Source organism: Cupressus sempervirens, chromosome 6, assembly GCF_028749045.1.
Source record: "Cupressus sempervirens isolate cs-2001-9-10 chromosome 6, ASM2874904v1, whole genome shotgun sequence".
In the NCBI taxonomy this organism is placed as follows: Eukaryota; Viridiplantae; Streptophyta; class Pinopsida; order Cupressales; family Cupressaceae; genus Cupressus; species Cupressus sempervirens.
The window spans coordinates 284,049,372-284,071,922 of NC_143123.1; the positions used below are offsets into that span (position 1 = coordinate 284,049,372).

Sequence of the window (22,551 nt, forward strand, 5' to 3'; positions counted from 1 at the left end):
GATTTCAGCATACTTTCCTAGTAACTCATCAGCGTCCCCTATTGCTACTATATTAGCAATTAAATCTTCTACAGGGATTGGTTTGCTGGGAGGCAAAATATAACCCCTAATGGCTTTGACCTCATTGGTTACATAATTGTCTGGGTCATACATTCTATAAGGTCCAGTGGCAAACTTATACTGGCTTAAATATTCACTAAGCTCCTCATAAGCATTCTTCCCAATTATAAAATCTCCTACTTTAAAGCATCTACAGACAAATGTAGGTTTATGTAGGGAAGGAGGAATCATCTCTTTGTTCATTAATAAGAATTGCCAAAAGAATTCAATAATTGCTAACCTAAGAGGCAAATATTTGGGTAATATATGAGGTGGTTGTGGGCAAGCTTAAACTCTCATCAAGGTACACTCCTTAAACAAAAATATATCACCCCAATTATGGTCCAATTTTATTTTATCATCCAAATAGGAAGGTCTGAGTAATGTTCTTAGAACATTAGGGGCCCTAAAGAAAGTATGATCTACCATTCTCATGATCACAGAACTAAACAAATTGAAAAACACAATTGCATTTGAATAATGAATTTTTTTATCCCAAATGCGAGTCCCTAATTGCACAAGCAACTCATCAAATTCATCAGAAGTTTGATCAATGAAATCCTGACTGATATAACAAATGTTCTTGTATAGGATTAGGTGCATTAGCAATGAATAATGATGAAATTTGAAGTCCTTCATCTCTCCTTTCTTGGCATTTACAATTTGATGGTGCATGCTATCCATGATGAAACCTACATAATCATATTCTCTATTGTGGAAAGGGTCTTGTATGTCACATGCTATAAAAAACAATGAGCCATACACACAATCTTCTGCCCCATCACTTCCTAGAACCTTGTGCAATCCATACATTGTATTCTTGAAGTAGTTTTTGAATCTACTTAGTGGCAAGTGATCCTCTACTTTCTTTGTTATCTACCCTGCCTTTTTTACATTGTAGGGGATGTGGGGTAGCATCACATTATTTAGATAATGAGTTTTATTTCTCCCAAATTTGTCCTGTAAGTCATCAATATCAATGGGCACATCCATCTATCCCTCCAAACCGAAAACTTCTATGAAAGAAGTCCTATCCAGTGTACATAAAATGCTCCCATTATGTCTGTGGAATGACCTTGTGACTGGATTATACGAGATTATCAATGCCTTCAACAAGTCCACATCAACAAATACCTCAGGAAATATTAGTTTTGCCATTTTCCTGTTCCATGGGTTGCATACTGATACATTTTCAGTTTTGTTCTGGTAAATATACATGAACAGATTAAACCCATCGATCTTGGGGCATTTTGCATCTCTGCATAAGAACTAAGGGTCTTTAAATACATGGTCATTTGTCGAAACTACATTAGATGACCCTGGGAGTAGCTTTAACCATTCCTCTGCATGTTTGTTTGGCTTTCTGACCCGGGTTTTCTTTTCAATTTTTACTGTCCCCTTCTTCTTCTTTCCTTCTGTTGTGACCTCTACAACATCATCACCTTCCTCTTCAACTTCTACTTCGTCAGTAGGGACCTCCTCAACACCCATGTCAGCCATTATTCTTTGCAAATATATCTCAAACTCCTGCAACAATGGCACAAAAACACAAAGCTATGGACGCTTGAAGAATTTTCAGAACAGGAAACACAAGCTTTTCGGAAGTAGCAAATACTCAGATCTTTATACTTTAATCATGCAATCTACCAGCTTTAATAAATTCTGCATGCACAAGCTTTAATACCATTCTTGTAGGGTGTCAACAAAGAATATCAACTGTGTAATTCGATCCTAAAGTACCTTTTTGTTTTCGTTTTTACTTGGCTACGGTGAATTCGTCCTTTTTTCTTAACTGGCATGACACCTCAGTCGGCCTGCTTTTTCAAATTTGATCTTCCGTTTATACGCTAAGTCAAAACCCTTCAATCCTCGTAACTCTGGAGATACAACTATCAAACCCTTGCGTTTGTCCGGTGATGCTTCAGAAAGCGTTAAGGTTCTTTAAGCATGGCCTCGCAATTTGTTTTACGCTCCTACACGGCCCCTTTTATTGTAGGATCTCAAACCCTCTCAACATACCTTTACATGCTTACGCTTCAACACATCTCGTACCAGCGTAAAGCATTCATTTCCATTCCTCATTTTACCCTTTACGCTCATACGCTAAACCATTCGTGTATCCGCAGAGAAAGGAATGAAACACTTCTTTGTCCACACGGTATCCTTGCAAACGTAAGAGCGTAAGGAAAATTTTTCTTTTAAAAAAATCAACGACCCAGATTAGATCCCAGGAAAAAATCACTGTTGATTTAAGTACATGCAAAATGAATGACTTAAGTTATCTTCCATGCGGGCCGGGCCCATCTGACATATGTGACGTGTCGCAACTTGATTTGCTCTTATTAGGGCCCAAGTGGCAATTTGTTAGGTCCCACAGGACACATTCCTCTTTATGACATCACTTTACGGTTGTTTGCAAACCAAAACAGCGGAAGCACGTAAACAGAATCAAACCTTGCTTCACTCTTACGAGCTTCCCTTGCGTGTAGAACCGTAAAATCCATTTGATGTTTCCTTAATACATCTTTTACGTTATGACGAGTCTTTACGTTTTTACGCCATTCAGCAAAACCTAAGGGCGTGAACCAAACAATCCATCCTTCCGCTCATCTGCTCAACTTGTCACTCGTACCCCTGTAAGTCAATAAACATGACCACTTTAAACCTTATTATGCTCGTACACTTAAAAGGAAAACGTATAGCCAGAGGTACCTTAATGAAAGGCTTTCGTTCATTCAGGCTAACTCGTCACCGTGGAACCGTAAAACAAACTTACTAAGTATGAAAACCCTTTACGCACCTTTGCTGAAAGATCAATTGTATGATTGGAAAGCTCCAAAGTACACTGCTTCGCTGCTACGAGATACACAATCGTATACCCATAAACCATGAATTCCTTTATGCCCTTACACCATAGCAACGAAACGTAACCATGGAGACAAAGGCACTAGAGCACAATGCTCCTACGGGAAACCCCAACACCGTAAAACCATAAAGGAGAGGAACTTAGGAATTTTGCAAACCCTTTCGAAAAATTGAAGATAAACCTAGGGTTTTAACATACTTAGGACATTTTAATGATTGTGTTGATGACAAACCTTGAGAATTTAATAAAATTCAAACAACACAGAAATCAGGGCATAACTAGGGTAACACAAGATTTTGAAAAATGATAAGAAGAAAAACCCTAATCTATAGGAAACATGGATTACATGATTTTTCACACATATTTTGGAATTTTTTTACAATGTGAAAAATCAGACCACCAGGTCCTTTAGCTCAAGTTTCATATCCTCAACCATTTCATTTAAGAGGGGGCCACTCAACTCTGCATCAGTAGGGGCTTTAAACCCCACACCTCAAATAGTTACAACATCTATCATGCCTTACCAATAAGGAGACCTGTGACAAATAGATTATGATTAGATGATAAATTGTTCCGAATCTATGATTAGACAAAGTAGACTTCAACTTCAAAGTCTCAAATTCAATGTAGAAATTGAAAATTTAACTTTAAACTTAAGAAAACAAATAAAAAGAAATTACCTGGCTGCGACAAATAAAATGTTGCAAAAGTACCAAAATTTGCAAATTGGTTTTTTGGCAACATCACGAATCTCCTTGTTCCAACCCATGCTCTCAAGCGAGGGTTGTGCACTAGGAGCAGTAGCAACATAAAATAACTATCCAATCTCAACTTCTGCACTTTAGGACAAAATGTTAAAGTGCCACTATCAGGAATAGAAGCACTAGCACTAGCACTAGGACAAAAGGTAGACCTAGTAGAACTCTCTCCAACACAACCTATGGATGCGGATGCGGATGTGGGAACCAATAACACTTAACTCATCAAGTTTTCGTTTCCTAGATAACTTTTCTTGTTCATGTGTCTCTAAGAGGACATAACAAAAACATTTTGCCTCCTTAGTTTGTTTAGTGCACATAGTAATATCATGCCTAGGTATGCCAACAACATGGTAATTGAATCTATTGATATCACAAAAATTTATATCTTTACAAAATAAACTTTTTGTTTGCTTATTTTTTTCTACTAGGAAAATTCTTAGTATATTTCCAAGCTGGATCCTTTGGAGGCATTGTGAAAAATGAAAGTTATGGCTGCTGCAATAAGAAAATTCAAAATTTTACAAAGTTATAAAGTTAAACTAATGAAACAAATCAGCAAACCCTACATTATTTTGAGAAAATTGTAAACACATGTTTTCAAATTTGTTTAGGGTTTGCAATTATTCTACTTCTCTTATGCAATTTAATAAAAAACATTCAAGATTTACAAATTAAAACTAAAAAATTTAACAAACAATGAACAATACATTAACATACAAAATAAAATCAACAAAATCTACGAAGTTTATCACTTACCTCTTGCAAATGAGTCAAAGAAGTGTTGCTATTGACTCCTTAATGCTTGCAATGCAAGCTTATGGCCTCCCTAAATTGATTTGTGATCTCTTTGATGCTTTTCTTTCCTGCTGGTTGCAAACCTATGGTTTCTCTTTTTTCTTCCTCTCTCTCACTTTTCCTCTCTTCTTCCCATACCAAACAATTAGAAGGCCTTTTAGAAATATTTAAAAAAGAAATGTAAAAAAACAATATCAGTTTTCAAGTTTTTTATGTTTTTTTCTTTTCAAAATGCCTATTTGTGCGACTGAGTCATGGCCCACGTAACTCAAAGAGTTTGGCAAGTTTTCCCAACTTGCCGAGCTAGGTTAGTTATGAGGCATAACTCGGTGAGCCGAGCAGCCAAGTTGCCATTACTTGACAGAGCTAACTCTGCTCGCTAGATCACAAAACTTGCCTAACTCGCAGCGAGTTTGGGATCTTTGACCCAAACCACAAACCATGGTGAGCTAAAATGGGGACATTAGATTCTTTTTTTAGAAGTTGATTATATTTACATGATGTACATTCTGATCTCTTATCATGGGAAAGATGTGTGCATACAATTATATTTTATAATTATTTGAACAAGTAGTCTAATGGGCAATCGCATGCTTCAGTTTTATGATTAATAAATAAGATAGTTTGGTCTTGCATTAATGCAATCAAGCAATTAGTAGACTATAAGTTCAGTTAATTTTCTTTATTCATTTTCATGCAATGCTTTGTAAACAATATTAGCAAGTGCCATTTGCACTTAAATTTTTCAAAATAGTGATTTTCAAGCTTGCATATTGCTGAAGTTGTCCACCCTATTCTAGGTTTTGATCATTAGTTATTTTTTAGTTGAGAGCAATAACTATTGTAAGCTTTGTGTTCTGATAATTATCTAAAGAAGTGTTGCAACTTTATCTGTATGCTTTCATGCTTCGTGCCCATGTCTCCAAATATGATCTTGTTTCATTTTTGGTATTTGATCTCTATATTTAGTTGAAAATATTAAGCGTCCTTTAATTGAATTCAACAAACTTCTGCAGTGGATAGATCTATATAAAAAACCTTTTCCTAGCATTGAAATGTTTGTCATCCCTTCACCCTAGTTGAGTCTAAAAAATGCGTTTGCTTTTATTCAACATGAATTTGAAATACCTTACAAAATATTTTTAAATTTGTAAATAGCAAGTCCATATTGTTCAAAGTAGGTTAGTTTTTGTTTGATAGGGGGGTTCTCCTTCTAATTCGATGATCAATTCTACTATAATTTTTTTTTGTTTTGTGGGTTAGAACTTTTTAGTCATCCACCGATTCCACCCTTGCAAGCATCGTATGGTTATCATTTTAATTTTTCCTTTTTATTACAAGGTATAAATGATCTGTATTTGCAACAATATGTAACGTATGATAGTATGTGGGAAGAATAACAAGTGCGAAAAACAAAATTGTTTTGGACTTTTCATCCTTGAGCCACTTTCCCTATTGGTGTAGCTTATGATATCTGTTGTACTTCTAAAATCATCCACCCATCCAATGACTTGATGAATGTGAGATAATTACTTAAATCAAGCACCATGTAGTAAATATTTTACTTAAATCATTTGTATTCTAATGGGAATAAACTAGAGCAATAAAAACTGAGTAATGATTTTCAAAATCATGGTGGAGAAAGTGTCAAATGAAACAGTGTGGTTACATTACATGCTAGATCACTTGTATGTGTTTAAAGACATACGTATGGTTCATTGTGGTAATTAAAGGGCTCTTTAGATTAGCTAGCATCTAGCCTTTCATGAGAACTGTTGGAGTTGAAGAAGATTTTGATTAGTTATTTTGAAAAAAATTACCAAGTGGTTGATATCTTCACCTAGCCATTGATGTAGAGTAAGTTTGTCAAGTTTCTCGGGCAAATTTATCTCAAAGAGCTTGTCATGAAGGGGGCTTTCATGACATTTCTTACTTTTCAAGATGTAGAGTAAGTTCGTCAAGTTTTTAGAGCAATTCTATCTCAAAGAGCTTGTCATGAAGGGGGCTTTCGTGACATTTCTTACTTTTCAATGTACCATCAGTGTTATACTGAATGCATAAATCCTCCAATTTAATTTCAAGGAGGGATGTTGGAATGTTAATTCTGCTTTGTATGGATTTCTCCCACATGCGTCACTTTAAAGGTATAAGAGTATGATGTGCCAAGATTCAAGCAATTGACATTATAATTACTATATAATGAGTTTGGTTGTAGAAGATAATTTTCTGAATGTTGTATATTGAAAGTACATTCAATCAATTAAGTAAAGGGTTCTCAGTATACCTATTTTAAATTTCTTGTTTGTATTCTACCTTGCATCCTATCATTTAACAACACAGGTTGTGTGAATGTGTGTTATGTTTTCTCTAACAGCTTGATTGCAAAGTAGTATATATGAAACTAAAAAATGAAATAGAAAGTACAATGCATAACTTCGGTCGCATGGATCAGGTAGTAAATTTAAAACAGAATGCATATTTTCATCAATTTCGAAGTTGTGCAAAGATTTAAGCTTTTAAATCTTCTATTTTGATTTTTCGGAACTTTTTGGAGATAAATAAATGTACACCCATATGATGAAATATTTAATATGACATAAGTAAAATGTTTACTTCCTTGCTTAGTCTTGCTACTATGATGACCTCAAGGGTTACTTTTTGCATGTTAGAAGCTTTATATGAAATACCAAGATAATAAATTACATGAGAAAGGTAGTAGTGGTTATATTTTGATTCTCTAATTGTCATACTTAACGTATACTTGTGCCACTCCATTCATTCGATTATCTGGAAGTAACAGAGCTATTTTTATTCATATTCAGTATTTTTTTATAGAGTCAAAATTTTAATGATGGTTGTTCATTATATGAAAGCAGGGTTTGTCCGAAAGTTGCAGCTTATCACATGGAGAGATCCTGTGAGTCATATGAAAACAAACCACATGCCAAGCTGCGCTTGCATAGGGTTGCTGGGTATGCAGGTTCCTTTAAAATTGTTAAATTCAATCTTTAGCTGTTCTCTGTATAGTAAGGCTTTTGATCCTACTAATTGATTGGGTCTAGACTAATCCATGATGATGAGAAATAAATTTATAAAAACAACTGTTCATTCCTAGTCCGGGAACAAAACAGGTCAGTTGTATAGAATGCAGGGAGAAATTTGCCTTTAATGTTATAAATCTATACTTGCAGGCATATCACTGAAATACTGGAGCTTCATGCAGAAAGACCATCCTTCCACATTTTATTTATTCCTGGAAATCCAGGTATTTCTGTTCTCTTTCTCATCATTGAGCTGTCCCTTAATACCTAACCTCATTAATAATTCTGCTTCTGAAGACATGACCACAATGATCGCCATGCATTGACAGCTCAATGAGAAATTTAAAATTTCAATTTGGAAAACTTTATATGATGTGTTTTGGGGATTACTGCATTTCTATTCAGGGATTGTCACCTTCTACAGAGACTATCTAGAGGTCCTATATGAGCTGCTTGATAAGAAAGCTTCTGTAACAGGTAAACTTTATGATTGATAAAAAATATCTTACATGAGATATTTCCTTTTAGATGATCAACTCATGATGAACTCTGACAAATTGTCAATAGGGGAAAATCATTTGATCCAACTCATAATATTTTCTCTATTTCTATGCTGGTTTTTGATGACAATCATCGCAGCTGTTGGACATGTTGGCCACACATCAAAGGTTAGTTGGTTTTATGTTTGATGCAAAAGAAAACTTGGAAATAGAATATCATTGTTGCAAATGTGAAAACTTTATGTTTATTCTGATACTTGGATATGTATAATTTTTTTTAAAATTTGGAAAAGTATGTAATACTTATTTACGGTACAGTAGCAGACTTTGGTACATCAAATAGTCAGTTGCATATTTTCGGAAGAAAATTTAAGCTCTGCTACTTCTTATAATAAAAAAATGACAATGGACTGGCTTCCCAATGAGATTTGAGAAAAATTAAGCTTCCAGACTTTGCAGATAACATATTTTGTTGGAGAAGATATGCTGAAGAACTAATTACCATAGTATTAGAGACATTTAGTCATGTTGGTATAGAAAATTCTGTTCTGGTTCCTTTACTCTTTATTCAAGGCAAATTTTCTTTCATAGATTATTGAGAATATCTCAGTAGATGGCAGATTACAAAATGCTGATCGTGCTTGGTGGTGACAGTTGCCCATAAACAATGTTTATGTAATGTCCCAAAACTAATAAAGTTATGAGTATTAGAAACATTAGTGATATGCTTCCTTAATGCCTTCTTCAAGCACAATACAAGAAATTTGTTATGTATCTTGCTCTTTGAAGGTAACTCAAGCTCATAGGCCATCTCTCCAATCCCCTGTACCACTGTGTATGGCCCGTAAAAAAAATCTCGGCTGAGCTTCTCTGCCCCACTCCTTTTAAATGTACTCTGTTTGTAGGGCTGTAGGTGTATGGAGACCATGTCACCCACCTCAAAAGATCTCTCCATCTAACAATCTGCATACATCTTCTGATAGTTCTGTACATGCTGTATGTTATCCTAAAGAGCCTTAAATATATCCTGGCAATCCTTAGCACACAAGTGGTGGCATCATGGTATGGTCACTATGGGTCATGCACACATTACCTCATGTGGAGTTTTCAGAGAGATTGATTGAACGCTTTGATAGGCCTAAGGATCATACCTTCCCTATGACAGACAAAAACTTGTATGAGGAGTTTAACAGACATGCAGATTCGATACAGGGAGACTTCAGCACATCTTCAGGTAATGGTTTATCTGCATCATCTTCATAGGCAGAAGGGGTTTCAGATGTTGTGCAGGTTGAGCCAGTTGCATCAGAAGGTGATATCATAGGCACACCGGATTGCATGATTGACACAGATAGTGATTCCAGTATAGTTGGGCTAGATGAAGTTATAGCAGTTGAGGATACTGTCATGTTTGAGGATAGTACAGTTGATCAGAAAGTGAGCATTCAGGACTTTGCAGAAAATGAGTATCAAGCACAGTTGGATGCTTCTTCACATGAGATAGAGGCTAGTAGCTCTTCACTTGGTTTGGCAAGCCAGCTGAAGACAAGGGACAAGGATATTGTCGTGGCTTTATCTCATCATGACAGGATGTATGGATTGATTGAGAATCACATTTGGATGATTCAACTGCAGGAGAGACAGAAAGGAGTCACAACAGGTTCTTGTGACGACTTACAGCAGATCAAGGAAGGCATGGAGGCAATGAAGGTAAGTTACATACACCGACTTTCAGATCGTGATCATCTCCTTAATCTTGCAGGGATCTATTTAGATGCATTGAAGAAGGAGGAGGAGGTTGACCAACTTTCTCATGAGCTAGAGGATACTCGGAATTCCTTGGTGTGTATCCAGTTGGCTCTCCAGGATTCTGAGAAACATGTGGACGAGCTTTGTCTTGAGGTGAGCTCAGTTCAAGAGTTAGCGCTTATAGCAGGGACTCAGTTTTCTTTTACAATCAGGTCACATGTTGATGATTTCTCAAAGATGATAGAGTTTACAGGAGAGTCCCAAGATCTAATTATTACAGACGACACCCAGGGGGATGTTGTGGATAGTTTTGAGGACTTAGTTTCCTCAGCAGTTTCTTATGGTACGGAGGGGTTGGACAGCGATGCTACAGTTTTTGATACTACGTATGTTGATATGAGCTTTGGAGTTGATTCGCAGGATATGGATGGTAATAGTCTAGAGACCAGTAACTTTGAGGATGCTCCTTTAGACAGTGCGTCAGAGGAGGTTTGTAGGAGACAGTCTAGCCAGTGCCATCATGTGTCTAGTTAGTTGAGAGTTAGTGAGCGAGACATTTCTATCGCTTGCCAGCATTTCGACGCTGCTCGTCAGTTGTTAGCAGTTTATGGATGGGGTTGTCCTACTAGTGATGAGCAGGGAGGTAGTTATCTTTCCTTGACAGAGATCCACTCTTTATGGGAGGCTATTCGGATTCTGAGACAGGATTATATGCAGTTGGTAGCCGACAGAGATTATCTTATGGAGTAGGGGAGTACAGCATACGATGCATTATTGGCCAAGGAAGATGAGGTGAGTGAGCTTACTCAGCAGCTCGAGGTGACTTCTGAGATTCTTGAGAGTACACAATTGGCTTTCGAGGAGTCACAGTTTCATTTGGCTAAGGTGACCATGGAGTAAGAGCGACTGCAGTCTTTACCAGATTTTGTACAGTCACAAGCTGTGGTGTCTAGTGATTCGAGGATGTCCATGGTCGAGATTGTCAGAGATAGTGGAGATGGGGATGCATCCACCCTTGATACTAACATTGGCATATCGGTTCCATTCCTACTAGAGTCAGGTTCAGTTGAGTTGGGTGCTATAGCAGATTGTTTTGGTATGCCTGACATGGTGGTGGCCTCTAGTAATGATGGCTCAGAGACTAGAGATGTTGTATCAAAGATCATGTGTGATGTTGGTGAGCCGGCAGTTGGCATGGTTCTTGCTAGTGATACTACTCCCTTGGCGATGTCTTCGGAGGTAGTAGTCAGTTCCAGCTTGGTTAGTGATCGATTGCAGTTAGTTTCATCTGGGTTGCAGTCTGAGCCACTGACTAAGCTTGGCGCATTCTATCGACATTACACTGTGAGGTATGCTCATCAATTTACCTTTGATGACCATGTTGATGAGATGATGATATGGAGATATACTTTGATTCCTAGTGCTTGTCATCAGTTATGGGATGGTTTGACTCCACAGGATGAGAGTTGTGATGGGCATGACATGGCAATAGGTTCTAGGGTTGATAGCTTGATAATACATGACTTAGAGCAGGAGTTTGGGAGTGATGCTTCAGTGGTTGTTGTTATTGGTTCTACTCCTTTGGCTATGACATCTCCTGACTTAGCTGGTGATCAGTCACAGTGGGTTGTATCACTTGTTCATGGTGAGCTGTTCACTGGGGTTGGTTCTTTTTATCAGCATTATACTGCAGGGTATGTACATCAGTTAGCATTTGATCCTTGTGTTGAGGAGTTGGTGGCAGACAGATTTGGTTTGGGTTCCATTTCTTGCTGTTTATCTTGTGATGTCTTTTCACCATCAGCGGTGCATGGGAGTTATGGTTATGAGATAGTAGCTCGTAATCTACAGAGTTGTGTTAACTGCAGTAGATGTACAATGTGTGGATTCTTTGTATTTGGTGCAGTTTCATGTGGGAGTGGTCACCATTGTTGCAGAGTTGGATTGTACATTCCATATAGACCAGTGGGATGCGTTGATGGTATTTACTGTGTTGGCAGTTTGGGTTATGTACTCTACTTGGGTTCTGATATTTCGAGAGCTTGTTTCTCATGGGTTCCTGACTTTGGAGTTTGGGTGAGTTGTATTCGCCAATTTGATTATGGATTCCTCTTGGTTAATTTTCAGAGGTTGTTGCAGGAGCCTATGTTGACTGACAACAGTATAGTTCATGACTACATTTGAGATCCAGGTGGATTGATTGGGTTGTTGTTCGGCCATTGCTTGGGGACAAGCAATTTTGGGAAGGGCGGACTGTAATGTCCCCTTTTTAGCATTCATAGCATGATTTTGTCGTTAGCCTATTTCCCCACGGTCCCGTAGGCTAACTAGGACATTAAAGGGGCTTAGAGGCCATTTGGCCTAGATAGTTTCGGTTGCAAGTCTTTTTGAGGGGTTTTGAGGCAACTTTGAGCATACTTACTATTTATAGTAAGTCATCTTGCGCATGGGTGGACATCCAGTGGCAACGGTATGTCGATGGTAATTGTTTAAAATCGACAAGAAGACTTGTTTATCATTGACAAGATTTGTTATGCATTGATAAAGCTATTTTATAAAGTTAAATCTAAATATTTAACTTTATTAATGCATAGACTATAGTTTGTGGAAAATATTTAAATTAAAAGTCCCCTTTTTTTTTTCTAACACATTGGAGACATAAGTTACATAAAGGGAGTTATGTTTTATCCTACATTGAGAAAACAAAGGATGGAGCTCTTGTGAGAACACTATAAAAGAAATGGAAGAGCTTCTTTTATGCATGGTTGGAAATATCAAAGAAATTGGGGAATTTTCTGGAGGTTATGTCTCAATAGTTTGAAGGACGAAATCCCTTCAAGCTGAAAATTTTGACGCCATTGAAAGATATGGTCTTGAGATTCAACATAGTAGCAATCCGAAAAAGAAGATACGAAAAAGCAGTCCGAAAAAGCGGAACCGAAAAAGCAGACTGAAAAAGCGGGTACGAAAAAAGCAGTCTGGAAAAGCGGAACCGAAAAAGCAGGCTGAAAAAGCGGGTACGAAAAAAGCAGTCCGAAAAAGCGGAACCGAAAAAGTAGGCTGAAAAAAGCGGGTACGAAAAAGCAGTCCGAAAAAGCAGAGCCGAAAAAGCAGTTCAAAAAAAAAAACAAAGCAGAAGGGGCAGCATTGAAGGAAATTATTACAGCCATCTACAACCAGGTTCTTTTGTTAGTATTGCTTTTTAGGGTGTTATAAGTTTTCAGCCATAAGTGTGCATTATACCAGCATTATCATTTTGTAATCCATGTAAATGCCAAAGTCTTGGCCATATTTCATGAGCATTGTATTTTTCATTGCAGTTAAGAAGATGATAGTTACTGGTGTCATTTAAGCAATTTAATATCATTATTTATCAGCTAGTTAGTTTGCATACCAACTGTTTGTAAAAATGCCAGTTGGCTGTAGGTGTTCATTTCTCATGCTTAGATCATATATATGCATTGAATATTGTCAAAATTAGTAGCACACTCATGTTAGGTCATTGTGTAGTCCATTGTAGTCTTCTAGCACAAGATTCTCATTGATGCAAATTGAAGAAAAAGTCATTTGAAGCTAGCTGAAATACTATATCAGTCATACGTCCCTTGCATGTGAATTGTTTGATGAAATTCCTTGAGCTGTCATCAGCATTTTTTGAGGGCAGATTTGAAGAGGGTTACTATAGTGGTATCAGAGCTTGCTTGCAAAGTGTTTGACGAAATGTCAAACAACTGAAGTATAAAGATTTTTGGTGTTTGAAGAAGTTATAACCTATTGGGGTTATTACAGTTGAAGATCTCTATAGGAAGGCTCAAAAGGAAGTGGCAGGAGTTTGGCTTGTTGCTGATTTGCAGGTGGTCAAAACAGCTCTCGAAGCTATGAAATCAACTTATTTATATATGCTATCCAACAGGGATTATATTCTTAAGGTTGCTGAAATGCATGCTGATCAGTCAAATAGAGAAACGAATGAGATTAATGAACTTAACAATGAGCTTAAGTAAGTTCGTGAGGTATTGGTTGATACTCAGTTTTCTCTTCAGGAAACAAAAAATCAGATTCGGAACACAAATCATTTTAGGGAACATGAGGATTCAAAGTGAGGATTTTTCCTAGAGGTAATTGACGAACTTGATAGCATTTAGCAGACGTATGATTCGAATAGTTGTCCCAAGCAACCAAGTTCCAAAACTTTAGATCACATTCAGCTTATAGACAACCCTTTGTTTGAGGTAGATGCTGTTTGGATTTCTGATAACCCACTTTTTGAGGTAGAGGAGAGAGTTCCTCTTGATTTCCAAGAAGAGGATGACCTTGACTTCAGAGATTCAGATCAAGCTATAGTTTTTAATAGCGAACCTTGGTCACAGGATTGGTGTGGTGAAGTGACTACTGCTGCCCCTCTTTTGTACAACCTTTACATGGTTTTGAATTCTAACTTATATATAGGCTGGATGGATTTCTTATTTCTGCAGTTAAACAGGTCTAGGTGGAGAATTGAGGAGTGTTGCGTTGATCATAGGGAATGCTTTTTTAGCTTCATTCTTTCACATGACCCCTATGTATTTAGGGATTCTTTAGAGTGATGATGGCAATATTATCTTGTATGCACCCTTGGTGTTGATTTCAGCTTTTGGGCAGCTCGGTTTTTACATCATCTATTTAGGATGGGTCGTCACCGCCTCCTGGTGTATACATAGCTTCTGGATATGTTTTTGTTTCATCATATCAGCTGGTTATGCTATCAGTGTTTGGGATTGAGGTGTTGGCCGTATGTATCTATGGCTTGTTGAGAGTTGGGTCGCAGTTCTATTCAGTTTGAGTTTGGACATGATGACATTCAAAGTTTTATAGCCCTCAAGTGCAGTGACATTACTTGGATTAACATGGGATCGAGGTATTTGGTTGATGGTTGGATTGCAGTTCAACACCTTGCTTTGCAGTATGGTAGGACTTGTTTTCAAGTTAGGCTGCAAAGCTACTTGTAGATTTGTATGGGATCTTTGTACAGATTGCTTGACGAGAAACAATTTCAAGGAGGGGAGATTTGTAATGTCCCCTTTTTTGGACGTAAGAAATATTTTAGGCATGTTATATATGATATTTAAATTGACTATCATGCACTCTTATTATAAAAGGTCAATTTAATATTCAAAGTGGGCTAAAGAGGACAAGGAGCGATAAGACGAAAAGCCAAGAGGGAAGTTGAGGATACACAATTGTGAAAATAAAAGGAGAAGAGACTCCTTCATTTGATATGCTTGATTTATGATTCAGTTTCAGTTTTCTCTCGTGAGAGTTATTCAGAAAGCTTCAACTTTCAGCTAGTATGAGGACGTAGCCCCTCGTGTTGATAGACAGTGGACGCAAACCCATTGTCCAGGGAGGCATCAATTCAAGTGTCTCATATGCGTTTATAGGTTCTTATTCTAGTATTCTAATTTGATTGTTAAATTGTATTTAAGATTGGGTTTGTTAGTGCTGGTTATTGTATTACTGTTGTATAATGCAATAACATATTTTAAGAAGTTATAAGAGTTTGCTGGCATTTTATATTACTGGTTTGTAACGCATTGTTATATGCTCGAATCTTGAAGATTATTTTGGAAACAACGAGTTATCATCTTATGGAGAATCTTTTGCTTTTATTGTTGTATCATATTACATTTGCCTATGTTTGAGTTTCAAATATTATATTCAAGAAGCTGGATAAATATCTGTTCGAATTTCTACGGGTTTTGATTGTGTTCGTAATACATCTGCAGTGTTTAGTCCTGAATCTATTCTTGAAAAGGAAATCGAGTAAATATCCGGTTTGGGATATTTCATTGTAATATGCACATAAACGAAAGAACCCTCATAGCTCTATGATGTTTTTGGGTGATGGCCAATTTAGAATCGCCTAAATATTCTCCCCATGCACCTTAAATCCATCTTAACTAATCACATGCCCAAGATATAATATCTTTGCAAGTCCAATCTTGGCAAACAAAGAAAAAGTCTCCATAATACCAAGCACCTTATCCAAATGCATCATGCGCTCATCCCATGACCTACTGTATATCAAATTGTCATAAAAAATGCCAATACATACTTTTGAAGCTACTTTTAAAAGATGTGATTTCTACAAGACTAAAAGGTGGCAGGTGCATTAGTGAGGCCAACCGACATCACCATAAATTTGTAATGGTCATAGTGGCATCTTAAAGCGGTCTTATGTATATCCTCTTCTTTGACCAGAATTTGATGGTATCCTAAACCAAGATCAACCTTCAATAGGAAGATTGCACCATGTGAGTCATCTAACAACTCATCTATGTGTGAGATGGGGACTTATTTGTAATTGTTTTCTATTGAGTGCGCGGTAGTCAATGCCCATGCACATAGTACCATCCTTCTTCACTAATACCACAAAAGAAGCAAAGGGGCTAGAGCTATGTTTGATGTGTCCATGTCTTATACTCTCTAATAGTATCCTCTATCTCATCCTTGAATTTCCTAGGATGATGATAGGATGTGGTTATCACAGGCTTAGCACCCTCCTCAATCTCTATAATGTGCTCAAACCCATAATCTAGTTGTACTCTTGGAGGAATGTCACCAAAAACAACATTGTGCCTATCCAGAATCCTTTGCACATCCACATGAAGTGTCCAATCATCCTGTGATGAAGCACTGAGCTACCCAAGAGACATCACTATGCCTGAAGAACTGCATCCTGTAAAATCACCATCAGTCCTCCATTTGAAATTGCCTTAAGCATAACCTTTCTTCCATCCTCAAAAACTCCAACCGCATTCTCATAAAATCTTGCACATATCTGCTCGAGGACTGCAATCATTGAATACTCAACACTGTTTCTGTCCAAGTCCCACAACATAAAAATCATCTATAAGTGTATAGTCACCCATTTGTATTCTCAATTGGGGAGCTCTCTTGGTGCATCATAAATTAAACCCATCTACCACTGTTACATTGAACTCTAGATAGTCCTCTGCTTGTAATTGTCATCTGGCAACCAATCCTACATCTAGAAAATTATGCTTGGTTCCACCATTAATTTGACTGGTTGCACGTTGCCCCTTGACCACACCCTTGAGGCGGAAAGGATGGATCTTGAGGATGTCCAACATAGTGGCCATAACTCCCTTTGTCATAAATAGTGCATCACCATCACCAACCTCTTCTTGTTGCGCCTTTTGTTCATCCTCTGCTTCACCAACCTCGAAAGATGTATCTTGTATGTGCTCATCATCTACATCAGATGTGACCTCAATAAAGTGTGCCTTGCCTTTCCCAAGGCATTTGTGACATTGCTCACACAAATTCTTACAAGTAAAGCATAACTTCCTCCTCCTCAGTTCATTGGGAGACTCTTGGTCTAGTCAGGAAGGTGGAGGTGGCGCACCCCTGCATTGAGTAGAACCCTTTTGGAAGGGCTTGGAGATCTAAATGGCTTCTTATCCTGATAATAAGAAGATGAGGGTGGTGATGTGTCAAGAGGGAGGGTAGTGTCACGAGGCTCATTAAGGGTCATAAGCTGGAATGCGCAAACCAAACCCTTAAGTCTCTCCATGAAAAGCATCGCAACTTGCTTTTGTGGCATCAGAGGAACCATAACTACCACCCTCTGAAACTCATTAATATAAGCCTCTACGTGTCTAGTTTACCTATTCAATGCTAACTCCCTATAGTAGAGCTCTACATCCTTTCTGTCAAACTTGGTAATGAGTGGCTTAGTGAAGTCTGCATAGGAGTGAACAATGCCATGATCTTGGGTCACCAATCTGCAATGCCGCCAATTGTAAACAACTTCCTCAAGATCTAAAATTGCAAATTGGACAGCCTCTCTTTGGCATAGGTCTAAGTGATAGGTAGATATCCAACTTGCATAACCATGCATGTGCACTAATACTCCCACTGCCACCAAAAGTGGCCATTGTGAGCTTGCCACTAGCTCGCTTGGGTTTCCTATTCTGCTTGGGCCTAGGATCTCTATTACCTTTGAATCTCATGTTGTCACGACGCTGAGCACAAAACTGAGCCATTGGAAATGCCTCTTTGACCTCCAAGGGAAGAGCCCCTCATTCATTCGTGATTGCTAATATAGCCTCTTGAAAACCAATTCCCTCCATGGCCTGAGCTTGTAGCTCACCAGGAGGGAAATGCGGTAGTAATGGCCTGTCTGCAGATATAAGTGTGAGTTCAATCCCTGTTTAGGGGAACCCAAGATGCTGTCATTTGATGATACTGACTTGTCACTCCTGCGGCTACTGACCGCTGACCCTGAAGTACTCCCCTTGCTATACCTATTGTGCCGACCTTTGCATTGTCCCAACTCCATCTGGTCTAATGTGTCCTGTAATCTATCCAAGGCCTATGCTATTGTTGAATAGGTAGTAATGAGAGTACTCATCAACTCTCTCCCTCATTCCTCCTGCTGACCCTGTCCATTTCCGTGCTGGCCTTGAAGATCACCCATATCTGCAGTATTTCCTGTACCCAAATCAAGTTATGCTCTCCTTCGCATATAGTGTGTGTAAATATCTACTCTACAACGATGCATAGATGCCTATATTAATCCCACAAGCTGGCAGAAACATGCTCTTATACCATTGAAAGATACTAGCTTGGTCTATGCAGGTAATTGTTGAGTTTTGTTCACAATACTTTCGTTTGACCAATGTGATGTAATTTATTTGTTTTATCAATGTTCTGATTTTTTTTGCGCTTTTTGGAGTTTTTTCTATTTTCTTGTAGTTCTTTTTCCAAATTGATGCAATTGAATACCAAATACAACTATGCTAAATGAGAGATGCTTGAAAATGATTAACAAAATGAATAAATACTCCTTTAGGGATTAAGTTATTAACGCTAAGGTAGGTCGAACAACAAATTTATTTTATTTCTTCAATCTTGGGCAATTAGAAATGACAATTAAAATCGTACCAAGCCAAAATTGGAAGTATGAATGCTGGAGACAAATAATATCTGTGAGAATAGATCAAATGCCTGATATGGATGAATTGTAGATAATAGGTTGTATTAGTCTGCTCACTGTGACACTAGTGACCAAGCCAGCTGCTGGAACAGTTCTTGTGTCCTATTTGAAGGTTTTTACTACAACAAACAGTCTCCGATCTGCTACCCAGACTGCTATGAGTCGCACCGCCAATCTGAAGATGCTAGTTTGTTCTACAATTTCCTGTTGCCCTCACACAGATGATTATGTAATTAGAAGTTAATCTCCCCCTTGATGTCTCCTGCTCACACTTTCCAAATCGATTCTACTAAGATTGATATCCATCACTTGGCTGGGAATGGCTAATTTTATGCTATTGGGATAGCAGGTGGACATCCCGTGAGGCTCACATCAACCACCAATTCCAGACCTGCGTAACATTTGCAAATTCCTTGCTAGCGAGTCTGTAAATACTAAATACCAAATGACAATCAATTCAATGCCTAACGTGCACAATTCCTGTTTCCAATTACAATCACAAATAGTGGATGTGCTAGGGGCTATGTCCCACACACCCTAAGCTCAAGGATGGCCGTCCTCCTGCCCTAATCTGCTTCATTTTTCTCCTGCAGAGATATTCTTCAGATTTATTTAAATGTCATAGTTTGCCCTCCTTGATCGAGGATGCTTCTCCACTCTATTTTTTTCATTCAAATTGCTGCCCAAAATCTTGTAGTTCACACTAGAGTTGAGCTCCGATTTCTTCCTCATGCGGATTGACTCATAACAATTACTAATGTTTTGATGAAATATTTAAGCCTCCACCAAAGTCCAATTAATTAAAGGAGATTTTTCTCAAGTATCTCTCACAAAATAATTTCAGAATGCAACAGATAACTTATGCAATGAAAACCAGCAAAAGTAACCAGCAATATGCTCATACGAATATCTTCAGAAATATTATTGCATTATAAACCAGCAATACAATAACTTCATAATACCAAAATCTAACCTTGAATACAGTAATACAGCCAGATTGGAAATACAAGAAAGTGCAATCACAACTGAGACACCTGGTGTGATCTCTCCCTGAACGATGGGTTTGTGTCCATTGTCTTCTGGCTTGAGGGTTTCCGTCCTCAGGCTGGGTGAAAGTTGAAGCTTTCCAATTTAAGTCTCCAAAGAGAAACAATAATCCGAACCATAAACCAAGCATGCCCAAATGAAACCATCTCTTCTTTTTTTAATGTCAAATGTCACAACAATCTGGCTTCCCCTACTTGTCTCCTCGTATTCTTGCCATTTTGTCTCTTATGATTGCCCTTATAATATTAAAATTGACCCTTTTAATTAATCTGCATTAAACTCTCATAAGTCAATTTAAATATTTCATAAATTTAATTTTGATTTTCTTGATGTCCCAAAAAGGGGACATTATAGTCTTCCCACGTTGAGATAACTTGTCCTCTAACAATCACGAATCTTGCAATTTTCCCATGATCCCATATAAATCTACCCGAAGCTCTGCAACCCAATATGAAACTAGTGAGATTACATCCTTTCATACTGTGAAGCAAAGGGTACAAGTGCAACTCATCTATCCATATGATCCATGGATTCCATGTCAACCTGAAAAATATTGCTACACCTATCTGTTGTGCTACTTTGATTACAACTGCTACAAGCCCAAAACTATGCAACAATTCGTCATAAACCCCAAAAAGTAAAGCACCCATTTTGTGAATTCTTGGATCCGAAACTAGTCTATCTATCCGATTGCCGAGACCTTTCCAATGAGCTATCACACATGATAATATGAGTCCATTTGATCAGTAATTTTAATGCCTGGAGATTCACTGATTTATTAATAAAGTGACTATTAAACTTAAATTCATATTATGATATGTCACTTTATTATAGCACTTTATTCATTTATGTGGGAAAATGATATTCTAAAGGGAAATAAAGAATCAAAGAAGTGAATGTGAAGAGTCACCAAGTTGTTCTTAAAAGAAGAAATATGGCTCATTTGCATCATGGTTGGATTATGTTTTGATTTTCTTCTCTTGGAGAATTTGGAAGCTCAACTCTCAGGCAGTTTGAGGATGAAAATCCTTGAGCTTAGAGATAGTGGAGGGAAACCCATTGTCAGTTGGAGACATTGTGTAGGTGTTTCAGATTGTGTTTCTGGTTCATATTTCTGATATCTGATTTTTCTGTAATTTTTGTAACTACGATTGGATTTTGTTATTGTTTTGAAGATTTAGTTGCAATATACATTTTTGAGATTATATGTTCATTTGGGTATTTTTGGTATTTTGCTACTTGATTTGAAATATATTGTATGAAATAATTTGTTTAAATTTTGGGAAAATATCCATTAGGGATGTTATAGTGGTACTAGCCTGTGAAGTTCTATCAGAGACACATTTACAAAAAAGTGGTATCAGTCATAATTTTTCTTGGGAATCTGAACGAGTCATGTTGAATAAAGGTTATTTTATTTAGGATATTATTGGCTTCATACTTTAGTGTTGGCAAATATAAAAATATAGTTATTAGCAGCAATAATATTATCATTTGCAAATCTAGTGTTGTGAGTGTATGTGCTTAAAATATTTAGGAGTTGCTCAATCCATATAGTTGTTTTCTGCAGATGACATGAAGCAAAAAATTTGATATTCAGTATTTGGTTGAAGATGCCTTGGAACTGAAATATTCAGGCATAGGTTTGGCAGAAGGATTAGTTAAATGTGTGGAGCCACACAGTATTATTAATAAACATTTGGTGCCGTAGCCTAAAAACTTCTTTTGGATACTATCGTTGGGCCCTATGAAGGAGACCTTATTTTGAATTAATGATGCCTTGATGTTTATGTGCTGTGTATATTCATTTGGGGCCAATAATAATATATGGGCATATTTATTATTATCAGTGACTATTTTTTTGGTATTTGTAGCAATATTATATTCTAATATTGTGGACCCATACTTTGGCCTCTTCAGTAAGGAAGAAATTTTAATTTTATCTTCAAATAATTATGTTGAAGCCGCTGCTGTGAACATTTTTCTATTTTTGCAGGTTGATACAAGTTGGAGATTTCTAATGTCATATCTAGCAATATAAACTGTCTTTTGTTTTATTATAAATAAAACCTCAATGTTCACAATTCTATATGTCGAGAGTAAGAACAAAAAATTCACAAATAATATCTACAACAATAAGACACATTCAATCTTTAGAAGTTTCTAGATAGGGTTAGACAATATCAAGAGCTCTCCAAGAAAATGTAAAGAAATCATTTCCAACAGTTTTTAAGGAACCATTGCAATTTACAATCCAAAAAAATGGTCAAAACTTCCCCAAATCTTAACTTTTCTGTCCTACATAAAGGAAAAATAAGAGATTAGAAAGATATTCAATAGGCTCTTAGTGTTTTCAACATTCAAAATTGGGAAATGGAAAGGGGTATTATGGTAAAATAATGAATGTGCTATAAACAAAGATCATCTATGATCTATATATACAAGATACAAGAGAATGTTTCTACAATGAACAAGAGAGAGGAAATAGAAACATTCTTGTAGAGTGAAAAAGAAAGTTTCCGTAACGAACAAAAGGAGTTTATGGAAACATTACACAGACTGAACATTAGAAAATGATAGAAGAGAGAATAAAATACCCTCCATTAATGGTCAATCTATCTTCAAAAAAATAGAAATTCGCATGTCCTCAAAAAGCGTAAAAGGCACCCTCGGGTTGATCACAGAGGTCTGC

At 37.2% G+C, this 22,551-nt stretch overlaps 1 protein-coding gene across 10 annotated transcripts in view; it reads left to right on the forward strand.

Annotated features, from left to right (window-relative positions):
- LOC149552323 (alpha/beta-Hydrolases superfamily protein) overlaps nt 1–22,551 on the forward strand; it is a 260,629-nt gene that overhangs the window by 32,399 nt on the left and 205,679 nt on the right. For 7 of the 10 annotated variants that reach the window (XR_016352899.1, XR_016352901.1, XR_016352900.1 and 4 more), the window contains exons 2-5: nt 7,398–7,493; nt 7,713–7,786; nt 7,968–8,039; nt 8,130–8,230. Coding sequence is in view for 5 of the 10 variants with exons in the window: in XM_089787848.1 (XP_089643974.1) it covers nt 7,426–7,493; nt 7,713–7,786; nt 7,968–8,039; nt 8,130–8,230 (315 nt within the window). In the remaining 5 variants the exon portion in view is untranslated. The remainder of the gene's footprint in view (nt 1–7,397; nt 7,494–7,712; nt 7,787–7,967; nt 8,040–8,129; nt 8,231–22,551) is intronic. The other 3 variants (XR_016352903.1, XM_089787851.1, XM_089787852.1) reach the window with 1 other exon arrangement.